The sequence below is a fragment of the Amphiura filiformis genome, chromosome 13 (assembly GCF_039555335.1).
Source record: "Amphiura filiformis chromosome 13, Afil_fr2py, whole genome shotgun sequence".
Taxonomy (NCBI): domain Eukaryota; kingdom Metazoa; phylum Echinodermata; class Ophiuroidea; order Amphilepidida; family Amphiuridae; genus Amphiura; species Amphiura filiformis.
Window position 1 is genome coordinate 38560885 of NC_092640.1, and position 18076 is coordinate 38578960.

Below are 18076 nucleotides of genomic sequence, written 5' to 3' on the forward strand. Positions count from 1 at the left end.
TTGCTGATATAATGATTATATTATATTGTTACATTTTAGGTCATTTCATTGATGTTTAATTCATATAAGGTGACGTAAATATAAAAACAATCTATATTGTGAAAGATGTTTTAGGGAATGACTACTTTTAAACATCTCCTCCGTGTCATTTAAATTTTCTTTTCTTTTACTTTTTTGTTTTGTTTGTTTGTTTTGTTTTTCTTCTTTCGTGTATATTTATATACGTGTACTTATATTTTTTGTTGAAATAAAGATAATGTGTTTATTTATTACCTCCACATTTTGTTAGCAAAAAAACACTAATCTGTAACAAAGAGGTTTTCCGTCGGTGTTTGTGCCAAGCTCTGACTACAGGTGCCACCACTAACCTAGTCACTTTTAATGCGCTTATTGGTAGAAACCTCCTGTGTATGTATTGTTGCACAATAGGGGAAACCCCAAACAGTCATGCATTGGTTCACTTACTTTTTACCTATGACATGTAGCTATGATTACCAGTTATCGGTGTGATGGTGTGATGAATTAATGCGTGGCGACATTTACCATCACGTGGAATAACAATAATAATACTATATTATTAAAACATGGCAGTGACGGTAGCAGAAATTTTGCTGACACTATGTGTCGGATATACTTGGGGTAAGTAAACTGAACACATATAAGCCCAGGCCCGTACGCAGGGGGGGTGCGGGGGGTGCGACCGCACCTCCCCAAATTTGTAAAAGTATACAAAAAGTCCCTAAATTCCAGAATGTGCGAGCATAGCGAGCAAAAAAATGGGGTTTTTTATGCTTTTTTGATCAAAAAAGGTCAAAATTTTGAGAAGAAAGTCCACTTTTCACAAAATCGCACCCCCCTTGGGGAAAAAAGTCCACTTTTTCAAAATCAGCACCCCCCCCAAAAAAAATCCTGCGTACGGGCCTGTATAAGCCTTCCGCATGCAGCTGCAAGCACCGACCAGCGACCCTGAACAATATAATGTGCGATTTGTATATATTAACAAGAAATGTCTTTAAAAAAGACAATGCCACGGATGAAGACCATGTTTTTTCATAATTTGCATTGATAGTCCCTGAAATGCTGGTAATTTGTTTTATGTGCAAATTAATTACCGGATTGGACATCTGGGTATTTATTGGTAAATACCACCAAAGATATAGGAAATACAAATTCACTCTTAAAATGTGTGCTAAATATATCTAATTCAGAATTGTATAACAAAAATCTCCATGCATATCAATCCAAGCAAGTTTCCTGACAATCCAACAATCAATATTCAGTTGACCTCAGATACCCTGGAAAATTTTCCCCACTGAAAGATGATAACACCCACCAAGTTTCATTACCGTCCAACAATCCAACAGCAGACCTCAGATGACCTTGGCATGACCTTGAATATGTTTGGCGCTTAATGGTGATCATATCCACCACTTTTCATGAAATGCTCAATTGACCACATATGACCTTGACATGACTGTTTAATATACCCCCCCCTTGTTGTTGATGGATTTTGCCTCTCAAGACCACTAATTTCAAAAATAAGTTTACTGGACCTCCGTCAGCATTGAGCATTTTGAGATATGGAGGGTCAAATTTTATATAGAGGTCAAAATTCAAAACTGCTGAAATGCTGTTGAAAAGTTTACCAAATTATTCCGCTTGTCATAACGGTCCAGAAAAGGTATACTTTTACCTATCTGTGACATAACCTTCTGGAGTTATAAGCAAAATGTCAAAGGTCACGATTTGAACAAGAACATCTGTTTGGGGACCATATATATTAATTGACTTTTCGAGTTCTGCCTCAGAGCTGAAAGTTATAAAAATAAAGACACCCAACCACTTTTTGTCATTTGCTATATTCATTTTTTTCTTAGTATTCAATTACCATGTGACATTTCCATAGCAGGCTTAAAAAGCTTTCAATTCGTATTTACTCCGCCTAGAAAAAAATGGAAAAAGATATTAAAACTAAATTTTCTCTTATGCTAGATAAGACCCAATAATACAATTTAATGGATTAATGAAAGCGCTAATATATACAGGAGCTGAGATATGAGGGTAGTGGTAGAACTTTTTAAAAGACCCTCGTGCCTCAAATTTCACCCAAAATAACAATTAAAACGGTCAATTAATATTTTTGCACTAGGGTGCTTAGGTCAGGAGACAAAAGTTGTCTCAAATTACTCTACTCGGCAAAAAAAAAAAGGAAAATAATTTGATTGAGAAATGAATGTATATTATCTTGAATTAGATGCACTCTATCGATTTGACTTCACTGCATTAATTCGGAGGGGGATATGGCAATACAAATTGCACCAAATTGGGAAAATATCGGATACGTTTGAGATTTCGTACGTTCAGTACGACAGCAACTTAGCTCACTTCCGGTAATTTTTACCGGCGTGACCTCTGCTGTTACGTAACGCAATGTGGAAAATCAGGTGGCAAATACGGTTTTTCAGAAAACATCAAAAAAATGGAATACACGAGTCGTTTCTCCCTTCATTTCCATATTGAGCCCATAGATAAGATATGAAACATGAGTATAAGGCAAAGAATAACGTGTAAAAGTTTAATTATTGTGGAAAAAATGAATGCTTTTGGTGCGCGAAGTAGCCTAAAAAATGAGAGAAAATGCATGTCACGATCACTAAAATGCTTTGAGGAAACACCGGTTTAATGCTTTTCTGTTATGATAAACATTAATTAACCACAGCTTGTATTAAAATTTCAGCGAAAATGAGCGGTGGAATAACCCAGTCGTAGGTTGAAAAGTTGCGTTCTTTGAGTCCTCGTGTCGTAAGCGCACGTTGCAAGTGTCACGATGCTTCACGAAATGGATCCCAGCCGGCGCTGTCTATTATACATGTTATATTGATTAATATAGCAATTAAAAACGTCTATTGTTATATATTTTATAAATGCAAAATACTCTATTGTGTAACAAAATATTGTAGTAGTCAAAGAAGGTAGTATCATCTCAACTGAAGTACAAGCAGTTTTGAAAAGATTGTTGTTGAGTGAGATCCTTGAACATGTTGAACGAGAAATAAGATAGCAAAAGAATACCCTTTGCCCGAACAAGTTGCGATGGCTTGGTGGACAGAGCGAAGGTGTACAGTGCGGAAGGTTGAGAGTTCGATTCCCATGTTATCTTATCGATGATGTGGAATTTTTCAGTTTGTTTTTCTTTTCTTTTTCCTCTCCCTTTTGTCTTTAATAATAGGCCTAATGAATGTCAGCTTGAAGGCCCACTTTTTTCATGATTTATTTCTTGTTCATGTTTAAGCCTAATCCTACATTCCAGTTCATATCTTTTTTTAAAAATGCGTTTAACTTCAGTAGCTTTCAATATGAAATAATCAAATAAAGCATGTCAAACTTAAGTAATTTTTAAAAGTTCAAGAATATATATAGGCCTATCAAATAAAGGAACGTCAACACAGTTTTTCACGAATTTTTAATTGGACTAGACACCTCCCCTATCGGCAACATATTTTATGAGCTTTTATGCATACATATCAAATCATGAGATGCATTAATCTAATCTAATCCTAATATTTTGGCATATTTGTAATTTTTACACAATGTCCAACTTACACCTCGGATTACACCTAATTGGAATCAGCCAAGTTCGTTGTCTAGATAGAGCAACTAGCTTTGATGTCTTTAGACTAATCCCCCATAGAACACCACAGTTAAGCGGTCAAGATATTAAGTGTTTTCTTTCATTTTTATCTCGCTACTTCTGCTTTAAATGTAACGTGAAAACCTTCCCGACAGTTATTTACTAATATTATAAATATTTTTTATAATTTTTGGAATAACAAAACTTCAAATTTGCCCGAAATCGTATATTATGGCTTTAATAAAAATATGAAAACAAGGATTTAAAAATATGAGTTAAAATCAAATCAAAAATCAAAGAGAGGTGCTTGCGGGGTTCGAACCAAGATAGAACTTCCAAATACATGTATTTACCACTAAGCCATACCAGAGATATGATTAATTCGGTGACAATAATAGCAATGTTATTCCCACTCACTCACTCGTGTATTATATTTCTGGAATGAATTAACACCGTCCAAATAATGTAACATAAACCTTTATGCTGACTTTTAAAATTGTTTGAACGTTGGGAGTATTATTTTCAAGTTAAATAACCAACAATGGACAATTGACAATGAAAGTTTCTTTGCAGGAAAAACATCGGCCGTACAATATATGGCGTGACACTAGTCACGCACAAAGATAAACATTTCAACATGTTCAATATGCGACTAGAAATATACCCCAACCAAAAATCATGAAATTTTCAGGCAAGCTAACTTTAGTTATTCTATAACATGACACCCATTTTTGATTCCGGCGCCTTTTCTTGCTTGAAGATATGAACATTTTTGTGTTCGTGACATGCAATTTTTCTCATTTTCCGAGCTACTTTGGAAATGTTCAAGCTTCTTTTTTTTCCATTTAATTCAACTTTTACACGTTATTTGTTGTTTTACACAAATGTTTGATATCTTATCTGTGGTCAGTAGGATGCATTTGTTGCCCCCTTTTTTTCAAAATTGTCTGTTTTCTATCTGTCCCTAGTTTAAATTTGTTCCAATGCCTAAATAAATGCCTGCTGCAAAATTTTAGAAAATTTGAACATGATTTAGGGGGGCCTCCGAGAGGTTGAAAATTTGAAATGCAAGGTTGCCGAATTCAGAAGGCTTGAAGGCTTGTATTTCAAAAACTTAAAATTTTGACAAGATTCAAATACTTTTTCTTCAAGAATGGTACTTATTTTATCATATTTAGTTACTACATGGTACATATAGGTCTGTAACCTTGTGATTGGGGTCATTGTGATGCCCCAGCCCCAGCCCCCCCCCCCCCTAAAAAAAGTCTGATTTCCTTTAATTAATGGTAATATGGCTCAAAATCAGGATGGAATTAATAGAAAAAGTAACTATTTTCAATCTGGGCTATACAACATTTTTATCATTAAAGTATTATTTGGTTAAAAAACTATAGATGAGTTGACTTTTGACGTCATTGCCTGGCAGTATGCACATTGCGTGCATTATCAAAATTTCCATTGTTCCTTCCTTGCCTGGCAGTATAAGCGCACATCATATTTTGTTTAGGGCCTGTGCTTTTAAAACTCCTGCCACATCCCAATAAGATTATTGAACAGTGTAGTGGTTGTATGCGGTTCACTCAAGCATATCAAGTCCTCTGCCTTTGTTGATATAAACAATAACATTGAGCTCATTAACTCATCTAGATACATCCCTCAACCCCTTTGTTATGAACATGGTTGGATATAGTACATAATAACAGCATATAGTTTGAAGAATAATTTAACATAACTTGAAAGTTTAATAAAACACCTAAAAGTGACAGTTCCTTGAAGCAATTTATCCATAGCTTAAATCGGTGTTTGTCTTGCGTTGATGTCCATTAGAGCTCATTAGGCATTTTCTTTTGGTCTTCTCCTACAACTTTCTGAAAATTCTGATACTGTTCTTCAGACTTTGCTGCTGACAGTCACATGTATAATACAAGCTAAACTTCACGGTTGCTTCACACCATGCTCTGCACAATAGTTGATAATTCAATGCATCAATGTTTGCTAGTGAGGCTTGGTATGTAGCGGAGCCTGACCAGGTTTCAACTGGTTCCATTAGAAACTCATGGTATATTTGCAAACTGTTTTAAAAAGCATGAACCAGGAATCAACTAAATATGTAAGTGTTGTAGACTCAGTGATAACAGTGGGGAACTAGGGCTTTCCAAATCCAGTTCCAAAGTGGTCCTTTGGGGCATTCCACTTGTGGTTTGCATGTTGAAGACTATCAGCCAGTGCCTGTCACTCTCCTTCCTGAATAAGCCAGAGGAACAATATTTCTGACATCAGGTGCCATAAGTGCCGCTTGAATACCTTTAAGTGCACTTTCTGTAACACAGAGGTTCAACTCAGCAAACTACGCCACAGTTTGAGGTCGTTCCATGGGGTATCAACCACAGAATTACATGTCAGCCACAAGGAATTACACTCATTGGTAGCAAAGGCTGTACAAAATCTCTCAGTTTGTGTACCCGGTGCTTTGTAGTTCCTGTTCCTGTTGTGAGCTTCTGAATCTCGGCCTCTAGCAGACACATTTTGATAGCATTCAGAAGTCTAGCCATCCATCTGGATTTGTGCAGTGGCCCGGGCTACTTGAATTTGATAGACTGCCCAGCATCTTACAAACTCACAATAGTTCTCAGCTCTCTTCTTAGATTATCGATCTGATTCAAATTGCAGGACTTGAAGAACCTCGGCAACCCAGTCTGCTATCATTGTCTGCAATTCCACATCTAAATGAGATACATCTAACTGTATCAGTGGCATGTTGTCACTGTGTGCCAGTGAACCCGAAGTTCTACTGGACAACTTGTGATGAGGCTTCAATTTGCAAATCATAAAAGACACCGAGTCAATATTATTTCGCCAACATGATGACGGATGACGACCCCCCCCCCCCCTGTGGTCACTCTCATCTATTTGTCTTTGAAGAGCCTCCTGGATAGTGGCACATGCTGCTATCACATGTCCAGTGCTTGAAAAGTTGGAATTCTGACAGTTGCATTTGTTTCATATATACCCCCCCCCCCCGGGTTTACAGACTTGTATGTACCATTTAATAATCAAATATGATAAATAATTGCCAGTTAGTATTTTGGTCAAAATTTGAAATATTTGAAATGCAAGCCTTAAGCCTGCCGAATTCGGCAACCTTGCATTCAAAATATTCAAAGCTGCGGAGGCCCCCCTAAACAATCTTAGAATAAAATAAAATTTCACTGCAAGTAATATTTTGACCAATGGAACATTTTAAGACTAGGGACAGAACAATTGCTCACTAAAGGGGCAACAGATGCACCCTAGTGGTCAGGGTACATAAATGGAGCAATATACGACCCGTGTCTTCCATTTCTGGAGCTATTTTGATAAAAAGCGTTTGCCGGCTAAAATTTCAACATTGTGTTACGTAACCCGTGTTCACCAACCCGTATAAAAGAGGTCACGAAGTTGCTGTCGTACTGGTTCAGGGGAGTATTAATTTGGTACCAGTTTCGCTGAAATCAAACTATTTTTAAAATTTGACCTCTGTGTATGAAAGTTTTGACATAATTATAATCTAATCGATACCAATATGACATTTGACAATTGTTTAATTCCTAGCGATTTGAGATACATTATAACATGATTGGACCCTTTTGGACCTCATAATGACCTTCGACCAGTCGTGGGCAGCATATGGGCTGTAGAAAAATTGAACCAATTTTAGTTCTTTTCTTTGAGGTGCAAGGATGCCAAAAAAAACATTTTTTTTGTTTCAACCAATATAGCAAAATAATACCACAAACACACAGCGTCTTGAACTGTACACATCCATTACAAATTCCCTGGCATGTATAAGGGACGCACCATTAGATTCTCGGGGGAGGGGGGCATGGGAGTTTGTTTTGGGTTTTTCGCCTCCGAAGGCAGCAAAATTTTTTTTTTCTTTATTCAAAGTTGGGTGGGAGATTTTTTTTTTTACTCATCAGTGAGGCAAATTTTTTTTTTCGTCTCACTACATGTAGTGGCCGAAGTTTTAGGAAATACAGGTAAACACTGGTCACACAAACATTTTAATCGATATGCCCTGATAGGCCGAGTTCCAAAACAATAGTATACCTGAAAGGATAAAAGGTAGTGACAGTTTTACTTCTGTGCGTTTCATTGGCAAAGGAAATCCCCGTTTAAGGTTGGTTCATGCAATATAGTTTTTAATCGGGTTCGTTGTACTGCTTCACGTGTTTACACAATATCACGCTGTAAACAATTGAAAGTTCAAAGGTGCAGTGCTGTACAAAATGAATTACCACTCGTGATTCACAACAAAAGTTTCAAAATCGTTCAATACCTTATATTTTACTGTTTTTATGTTATTTATGGTGTTTATTGCTTCATACATGTGCAACCAAAGCATGTGCCAGCGGATCAAACCAGATGACAATGGAAAAAATACGCCTACTCAAATTTCGAGTTCACAAAGTTCATAAAGGAAATTCCCGCATTTTGCAAATGATAAGCTTCCATTGCAATTTTATGTTTTAGGGTTAGCAACTATTTTCAACTGTTGAGAAATGGTAGTTCGCAGCATCTGGTTGCGAATGGTAAAAATTGCATTGATCATTTCCTAGCGAGTGTGTAGACGAACTCAAATATCACAGATATACTTTTGTACATGTAGGTCCTGTGGTTCTTCAGTTATGTTGTAAAGAGGGCTGAAACAAAAACAATAAATAAAGCAAGTTTTCAAAGTATATCATTTGTCGAATAACCTTTTGCAAAACATCAAAGTATTATTTTTCAATAATAAAAATCTATTTTTGGCTGTTCCAACCAACAATACCTCCTCTACACTTAACCACGCTAGAAAGCTAAAACACATATTGAATGTTTATATTCATGCGGTGGAAATAATGTTTTCGTAGGTGAAATATGAACTATTCCATTCATATATCCATATTTCACCTCGTGGAAATATATATATATATATTCTTTTGTTCTCTTGTGTATAATGACAATAGATTGTTTACAGTTAAGCCCCGGGTGGTAAAAACTGAATACAGCAGGACATGTAGGCCCTACAGTAGCACAAATATGAATATGATGATACAAAATATGGATCACATCTCGTAAACATGCACAGCTGTATAATTATATGAACCTACATGCACACAGCTATATCCCTTATACTATACTACTGTATAAGTATATTATATGAACCTACAGCATTATCCATTAGGCTACATGTAAAAACTAGGCCTAGGCCTATACACTCTAGTTTCATGTAAAGCATTAAGGCTAGGCTTTTCGGTGAAAAATTTTGGCGGGAAATAGTCCTGCCAAAGGTAACCTTTTTCAACAACTAAATATTACGGTAAGGAAAATAATGAATATAAAATGTCCGTGTGAAACAAATGTGACTAATTAATACAGGTATTATCATAATTACTTGCTTTGTTTTTATTATAATTATTGGTGTTATATCTATACTTATCCGGGCCCGGTATCCGGGTAGCAGGCCCGTACGTAGGATTTCTTGGGGGTGCTGATTTTGAAAAAATGAACTTTTATCCAAGGAGGGAGGGGGCAAAATTCTTAAATGTTGGGAATTTTTGTATACTTTTTCAATTTTTTATGGGGTGCTACTGCACCCCGCACACCCCCTCCCCCCCCTGTGTACGGGCCTGCACGGCAGTAATATTAGTAGTATAACATGTAGTGCCTCTGATAGAAAAATGTACTCAAAATTGGCTTACACGTCAACATCAACATTTTGGTCTTTTTTGTCATTATTAATTTATTAATTAAATAGCTCAAAAGTAGGACAAATTCGTGCTGTAATTTGTCCGGGCTTTTTGGTGTGTTTTTTTCCAGCAAGCGATATTAATAACATATCAGTTATAATAGATGTCAGCAACTCGTATTTGACTGCAGGATTAATATCACTAACTTACCGTGGTAAATATGCACATATTTGTCATTATGGAGACCAGAAAAATTGGGGCAGGAGAGAAGGAGACACAGCTTGCAAGCAGTTACAGTTTGCAGGAGGATGGCCGTATGATATTGATCAGGGAAAGTATGGTTCACATGTCCAAAACTTAAATAATTTCGACTGCGATGAGAGTAAGTATATTAATTGACATCAGGGACTGTACAACTGTACAATCATTATGAGCCTCGGGTGGGGGAAAATTCAAAATGGCGTGCTAAAAATTGCTTCCATCCCCTCCCTGCCAAAATATCTTTGCCCCCCCCCCATTACACATGCAAAATGTTTGGGATCCCAGTTTGCAAACCTTAAATGATCTAGTCATGTTCCGAGCACAGCGAGCAGGAAAATTATAGGCAGCTATTTTCAAGCATTTCCAGACCCGTAGCCAGGACTTATTTTGGAATTATACTTTATAGCAGGAAACTTTCTTTCACGAAGGCACCATGTCAACAATGCCTAGAAAAGTTGCTTTTTGCCTTTTAAAAGTACGTAATTTTCGCCATTTTCTGCTATTCCTTTTCTTCGATCGGCACCAGATAAATCGACCTTCCTTTTACGCACCCCCTATTAACCAATCAAGGATCGTAAGGAATTTGACAGACAGTGACGTCAGACGCAAACTAGTCTTTTTATCTCTGTCTTCAATTCTTTTCATTTGTCGATGATGGACTTCAGAGAAAATCGTTTCTCTCTTACACCCGAACAGACCTTCCACACATGTGCTTTTAGTTCTATCATATTATATTGGATATTCTTAAGAAAAACAATAACACAGAAAAAGAAAATGTTCCCGCAGCAATCCACCTTACTTTCTTGCCCTGCGGGGCCATTTTATTATTGGGGTCCCACTTTTCATCTTATGTTAGTCGCTGGCCTCGAGCCTGCTTGCCCTGCGGCCTTGATATTTCTAGTGCCAATTTTCAGACTGGATTTTTCGCTTCCAACACAAATTATGACGTTTTTTCTCTGCATCATTGCTCACGAATCCTCAAAGTGTCATACGTGGAACTTTCTCAAAAAACACACTCTTTCCGTTCTCCTAGTGAGCCATCGGTTTACATCTTGACGTTCTAAATAAAGAAAATAATTTTATATCCAAACCTAACGCTAAATACGGCGCCTCCTCATAATGTCCCGCGTCGCCACTGGTTTTGCTCATTTGGGAATAACGCCATTTCCGATTGGAGCCGACCCCAAAACGGTTAATGCATGATTAGCTTCATGATAATGCCTGGTGAAAGTGAACGTATTAGCAAAGTAATGACAATTTTTACCAATTACCAATTAAGACATTTCAGGTGGTATTTCAAACTCTTGTTACCGAACTCGATTTTATACATTTCATTCTTACGTGTTAAACCCATTCTTAGCTGACACGGATCTCAACTACTGTGAGTACGATTTTACAGATGAATGCGAGAATTCAAAACTGGCGGGAATTCAGTGCTACAGTAAGTATATATTATTAACATGTGAGTCTGTACTCCAAAGGATGGAATAACCAGCATCACATGTTATTTATCATACGATACTGCCTGAGAGTATTAGGGCATTATTTATGGTACTTTCCTTTGGTGGATGATGATGATGATGATGATGATGATGATGATGATGATGATGATGATGATGATGATGATGATGATGATGATGATGATGATGATGATGATGATGATGATGATGATGATGGTGATGGTGATGGTGATGATGATGATGGTGATGATGATGATGATAATAATACCAACGACGATATGATGAGGACTAGGAGAAGCAGGGAGATGAGGAAGCAACAGGTTATAATAACAATGACGATAAAAACACGCTAAATGTTTCCCTATAATCAGCTGACTCAGTCGTTTCGGTTAATTTTGCAGGCTCTTTTGAAGTCAAATTAGTGGGCGGTATTTCTTCCAATGTTGGTCGCGTTGAAGTCAGATACAATGATAAGTGGTCAAGTGTTTGTTATGAATCTACTGATGGTTCCTCAAATGACTGGAGTTTTGCAAACGCACAGGTGGTGTGTAGAGAGCTTGGGTTTCCTGGAACCATGTTTGCAAGACAAGGTGGACAGGGACAAGGAAAACTGGGACACAGTATCAATGGATATCAGTGTAGAGAAGGTATAAACAATAAGAAACCGCCTAACGTACATAAAAAAATAACCCGCAGCTAGCAGCTATAATAAATGTAGATTAATTTTTCAAAGGACAGAACGAAACGAACTTTCTTAATTTAAATAATATGTCACAATTTATCATATTTGTATTAGGAGTTTGTTATGATCAAATGCGTCATATAACTGAATACATGAATTCAAAACCCACGGAAAGTGATTTTGAGGGAAAAAAACCCGTGCATCATTTTAATTCCTTCAGTTAGATTTACCTGGTCAATATTTGGGTTTTTTGAATCATATACAAAGACAACAATGTTTGAATGAGATTACCACTAGTAAGATAATACAAAAGAAAGCACACAGGTATGTATAATGTTGATAAGCATTCTGCCATGTAATATAAACCACACGCTTTCCTTTATAAACCCATTTTTTTTCTCAAAAGTCACCCTCCAGCAATGAATCTGTTACAAGCGGACTTTTATACATACTGGATTTCAAATCATGGACTTGGGTGGTTATTTCATACATGCTATTTTTCACATGCTCAATAGACACAGAGGATGAATTTGAGTTGTTTTTTCATACATATGACATGCCTATATGTATAGCAACAATTCCCCATGCTTAACTCAATTTAGCCACAGTATGGACTTGGGTGGGTTTTGTATTCATATATTCACTATTTCGTGTTGTTTGATGTTTGATACAAACAATTTTGTTTACCATTTCGGTTTAGATTTAAGGGAGGAGAGCTTACGCCATTGTTACCCTGACTCTCCTAAGCCAGTACTACGTGAATCAAATTCATCTTGTAGTTTTTACAACTCTGGCGGAAACAACGAAGCTGTAGCTATTTGTGCAGGTAAAGGTAATATTTATATATTCACCCACCGTTGGTCTAGAGGTCGTAGAGGAGTGTATTTTAGTGTACTAAAAAATCATGAACTTTTTTTCATGATTTCGTATGTTGTTTGATGTTTGATACAAACAATTTTATTTACCATTTCTGTTTAGATTTAAGGGAAAAGAGCTTACGGTATTGTTACCCTAACATGTAAGAGTACATAATACTGACATGTAAGAGTACATTAAACGAACCTCAAAACCCTGGTTAGAACGCCACCATCTTTGTCATTATTTATCGGTGTGTTTTGAAAAAAAGACCAGAAGCAGATTTCTTAAAGATGTTAAGCCTTTCATCACCTCCTGCAGATTACAGGTTCCAAATTTTCTTTAAATATTGTACATTTTCATCATGAATCGGCATGAAAAGGGCATTAAAGTTAGAAAAAACGAGCCTACTGTTGGTTCAGCGGTTGTTGAGATAGCTCGATATTTTTTGAAAAACTTTTATAATATTGAACCTTAAAACGGTCAGTGTCATGGTCATGCATTTTTGGTGTAAACTAATCAGTCAAAGACAATGTGTTCATTTACCTTCGCATGTTTTTGTTTATTATTTGGATCTGGTTTGAGGTTTTGATTTAAAAAGAATAGTCAGTTTCATTTCATTATCAGTTCCAGGCTACGTTGGATGTTACAACTATGAAGAAATCGATAGCATAGATAAAGACAAACTAACTTCACGGAGTATGACAATCAACGAATGTCGCCATCATTGCAGGTATCTCATTTACAGATACGCGATTCTACAGAATGGTGACACCTGTTTTTGCAATAGTTTGGTTCCTGACAGTCGACATGGGGATACTTTTTGTGCGATTGAATGCAGTGGCGATGGCCAACAAGTGTGTGGTGATATAACGTCTGTCTCTGTCTATGATGGTATGTATTATTATCCAAAATGTTTGTAGATTTGTCTGGGCTAGACGGTCAACTCTCACGCATTGGCCGTGAGTCTCACGTATTGGGTCACTTTCTCACCAGCTCACGGTCTCACGCCAAGGGAGTATAATCTCACTCCTAGGTAGTAAATCTCACGCAAAATGCTGGAAAATGAGTAAAATCTCACGCAAAATGATTTGTTGTCCCTGTTCATTCTTTCATTTCAATCAATCATATCACTTTTACATTGGGATAACTATTCATTTAAGATTGCATCAACTATTAATACACCCTTAAACTGCATCCTGATTCATGCAAGTTCACATTGAACGTAGTCACAGTGTCATCGCCCTGATATCTTCATGGCAGAAATCGCCATGGTAGTTTGAATCCACCGCCACGCATGGCCATTTTGTATCGACCTGTTTAATAGTTTTGAGTCGCATAATGGGCCGAAGGACATCTGACTAAGGCTACTGACAATAGCCCCGATTAGCTCGGTTACTGACCTCGCTGTGTGTCGAGTCGAGCATGGTACACCATAGGTCATATGCTTTTAGATTACCTACACGATTGGCCTATACACTGCGCTATATAATTCGGCACATATAAATCCGAATTATTGTCAGTTTTTGATTCAAGACGCAAGCTACTCTCTCAAGATGCAAGCTAACGACTATTATATCTGTTCAAAATATATATTCAAGTGCAAGGAACCACATCTGGTTTCTTTATACGAAATCATTTACGGAGATATTCATCATTTTCTACCCCGGTATCCAAAGATTTTCTTCTCATATCAGACTCGTGCATAGCAAATTCACGTGTATCGATCTCGGGTATTTATTTTAGTATCTCTGCTGACAAAGTAATTACTAGCCAGGCGATGTCGGTGTACGGGGGTTTTAATGGTATTTATAAGAAACCGTGGTAACTGGGGTATCATGTACTCATAACGAGTGTTCAACTAAATGCTCGTGAAATTAGAAAAATAGGGTTATAATATTTCAATTGGGATAATGGGAACCAGTCATTTTTGACACGGAGATCACGATAGATTCTCTTTTGATGATCATATCTGTATGTATATAATTATATAGACCGTCACCTTCAGCCATTTTCAAATTTCAAATGATTGGCATGTACAGCACATGATGCTGTCAAAATTTCGTTCTCTCCGAAATCTAGCCATGTACATTTCAATCTAATCTACTAGCATGTTGTTGTGGTTTCACGTACATTTAGTTACCATGGGCGTATGTGCTGATCCATTAAATAAAACTGACGTGTACTATTTTGGAGACATCTTCGATGCATTTGAGTGTGGCAAAGGAATGGAACTGGTGAACGCCACGGCTATCCAATGTGTTATGGGAACTTCTATCAATGAGTTTATTTGGAATGGTACCTTAATTCCGGAATGCACAAGTAAGATTGCTATTGAACACTGCAGTGAAAGAAGTACATGTACCAAGCGCAAAAGAAAAATATTTCTGAGATAGTTTTATGAAGATACCGCTAGATCTTTAAATACGGGCTGTAGACGGGAAGCTTCAGCCTTTTTGTTTTAAATTTGTGTTCGCCTTTCATTTATTCCTACAAAGCATGTTTGTAAAACATTAACGTATGTACAGTATACAAAAGTATATAAAAAATAAAAGAACAGCAAATAATCTGAACACTTTGGTACCTGGTTTGCCTCGCGTCACCTGTCAATCGAACTCAGAAACGAAGAGCATTATGACTAGTTTTGCATATACCATCTCAAAATTTATGTCTTTGTAATAGGAAACTTTCTTTGCTGCAGGCACCATGTTAAACAATGCCTAGGAAACTTGCTTTTTGCCTCGTAAAAGTACCACGATTCCTGTTCTACGATTGACCACATTATTATATAGAACATGATAAATGACAGCAAGATTGTTAAAGATTAAGTTTGCGTGTTTTCCCATGGTTAATACAATCATAAGTACAATGAAATTTAAATATATATTTTTCCGTTTATATACAGAAAAAGTTGACGATGGCTACAGCGCCAAAATTATTGGTAGGTTATAATTGAACATGACGGAACAACACCAATGTCAGTTTATCAAAAGAGCTTGAGAGAGGAGAGGGAGGGAAGGCAGGACTGTGAGTGAGCATGGTGAAAGATGAAAGAGAACAAAGAGAAGAGATAAAAAATAGATGGCACATGAAAACAATATATAATGCATCTCGGATACTTTGAACAGTGCAAAACACCAATAATAATAATAATAATGACCAACATCATCGTATAAGTTTGCTTTGAATTGATAATCATGATTACTACCGTTGGTGTTTCTTTTGGGTGGTGGAAGTTACATCCATTCACCCCTACGAATATAACTTGCAGATTAGTAAGCTTTAGGCTGCACTTTCACTGAAAAGGACAAAAGTTGTTCAATTAACGTGATGTTTTTCTGTTAAAACAAGCCTTTGTTTTTTAATCTTGTAAGCTAATTTTGTTCCAATTTTGTTCCATATATTGTCTCTATTTTCAGGTCTCGCAGTTGGCGTTTCAATCTTATTACTCATTATAATAGTGATTGCTGGATTTATATTGCATCAGAAATGCTGCAAGAAGTAAGTAGCCAAACCAATAATTAATTACTTCTATATTTTATGATAAATGTTTACAAAGAGTTTCATTTTCAATATATTTCGTAATATACTTAATGTAGTTTTTATGGACAGTTGTGGTTCTCTTGAAAAAAAAAATAAGTTAAAAAATGTTTGTATCTTTCACCCATATGCCTTTATTTTATTTTATTTTATTAAAGGGGAGCAGTTGATCAGGACACCAAGAATCAGAATCAGTATGGGACACCGCCAGCTGGTGAGCAGAATCGTGGAGATAACTCTAATGTAGAGGAATCTACTGTGGAAAATGAAGAGCAGAACACTGGTGGTAGTGGAAAAGATCCTGATATCCTCACATCAAATCCAATTGGACGGTTTTTCTTAAAAAGATTTAGAATTGGGATGAAAGCTTTTGACAATCCCCTACCTGCAGGTCATTATACACGTGTCTTTGGAACAGAAGCGAGTGTTGACGAAGTACCTGAAGGTGCAGAGGGCGTAATGCTAGGAAATAGTGGTACAGGGGATCCTAAAACAACTGGGAGGATGCCCACTAAAGATAATGAAAAGAAAAAAGATGAAACAACTGAAGATCCTCTTAGAGGTGAAACAAGTAGTGAGAATAATGGGGAGAAAGTGGGAGAAATAAGTTCATTGTTAATTGATAATGAAAGCCCTATGGACAACAAGTCTCGGAAGAAGCCAGAAAAGTCTAGTAGCAAATCTAAGAACCATGATAACACGTCAAAACGAAGCAAAGGTCAAAGTATAGAAAAGAGTGGATTTCCTTCTGAAGATACAGCAGTCGCAGGAGGTGATAATAGAACCGGGATGTCTACATCTACCGATAATGTCAAGAAACCTGGTGAATTGAAATCTGAAAAGGGCAACGATACGGATGAAATGAATGCAAAAGTAATTGATAATAATAACTCCGTGAAAACGAAATCTTCGCAGGAGCGGATTAGGTTAAAATCAAAATCTTCTAACCAAACAAATCAAGGAAAAAAAGACCATGAAAAGCAGAAAATCGAAAATGAAAGGGTTCCTCCTGACATCATAGATCGTGAAAGGGACAAAACAGAGGGGTCTACAACGGCCACCGGTGACGGATCAATGGAAGTGGCTCCTGCTCCTGTACCCCAGAGTCTTGCCTTGTCTGGACCCCCTGGCCCTGCCATACCTATGGCCACTTTGATATATCAAGACGCCCTTGAGAAAGAACAAAAAAGTGCCCCAGAGTCTTGCCTTGTCTGGACCCCCTGGCCCTGCCATACCTATGGCCACTTTGATATATCAAGACGCCCTTGAGAAAGAACAAAAAGTAAAAGAAACAGTTGTACAAATAAAAAAAGGAAAAGGAAGGAACAATAAGACAGAGTGAGACAGCAAGTAGGAGCAGAACAAATTTTCATCTTTCCCCAGAGCTGCCAGCGCACATAAACGTTAAAAAAACAGTGCATCTGATCAGATTCGAACCGGCGACCTTCATAATTTATACAATCACGACACTCTAGCCAACTGAGCTACAGAGGCACGCTTGAGAAGATATCGGAAGATATAAATAGGTAACAGGTTCGAATGATGTTCATCGCATTCCTATCGGATGGCATCAGAACTTCAATACAATCACACAAAATCATAATAAGTATGCGACGAACATCATTCAAACCCAATACCTATAATAGATTTATATCTTTCGCTCTTTTCCAGTGTTCTTCTGTGGCCCAGTTGGCTGAAGAGTCGTTCTAGTATTACGAAGGTCTCCGGTTCGAATCCGGGCAGATGCGCTGGTTCTTTAACGTTTATGTGCGCTGGCTGCTCTGTGGAAAGATTAAAACCTGTTTATCCTATCAACCCAGAGACCTTAGTATTATATATAACTTTCAAGAAGGAGGAAAAGAAAAATTGCAAGAATATAAAGAAGAACAACAAAAATATAAGTTGACAATGTTATATTTTTTAGATTATGCTTATA

At 37.0% G+C, this 18076-nt stretch overlaps 1 protein-coding gene across 2 annotated transcripts; it reads left to right on the plus strand.

The window, feature by feature from the left end:
• Positions 1–524: 524 nt before the first annotated feature.
• On the plus strand, positions 525–18036 carry LOC140168312 (uncharacterized). Of its 2 annotated transcripts, XM_072191673.1 has the most exons (10): positions 525–639; positions 9473–9724; positions 10964–11044; positions 11465–11710; positions 12446–12571; positions 13228–13494; positions 14740–14922; positions 15506–15541; positions 16020–16101; positions 16299–18036. In XM_072191673.1, exons 1-10 carry the CDS (start codon positions 585–587, stop codon positions 17407–17409), a joined length of 2439 nt encoding a protein of 812 aa, XP_072047774.1. In that variant the 5' UTR covers positions 525–584; the 3' UTR covers positions 17410–18036. The 2 variants fall into 2 exon arrangements, with proteins under 2 accessions (XP_072047774.1, XP_072047775.1); XM_072191674.1 differs by lacking the exon at positions 14740–14922.
• Positions 18037–18076: the final 40 nt, after the last annotated feature.

Coding starts and splice junctions, on each gene's coding strand:
- LOC140168312 (XM_072191673.1), top strand. CDS start 585: ATGGCAGTGACGGTAGCAGAAATTTTGCTGACACTATGTGTCGGATAT. Junction 11,045..11,464: donor GGCGGGAATTCAGTGCTACA/GTAAGTATATAT, acceptor TTAATTTTGCAG/GCTCTTTTGAAGTCAAATTA. Junction 15,542..16,019: donor CTACAGCGCCAAAATTATTG/GTAGGTTATAAT, acceptor CTCTATTTTCAG/GTCTCGCAGTTGGCGTTTCA.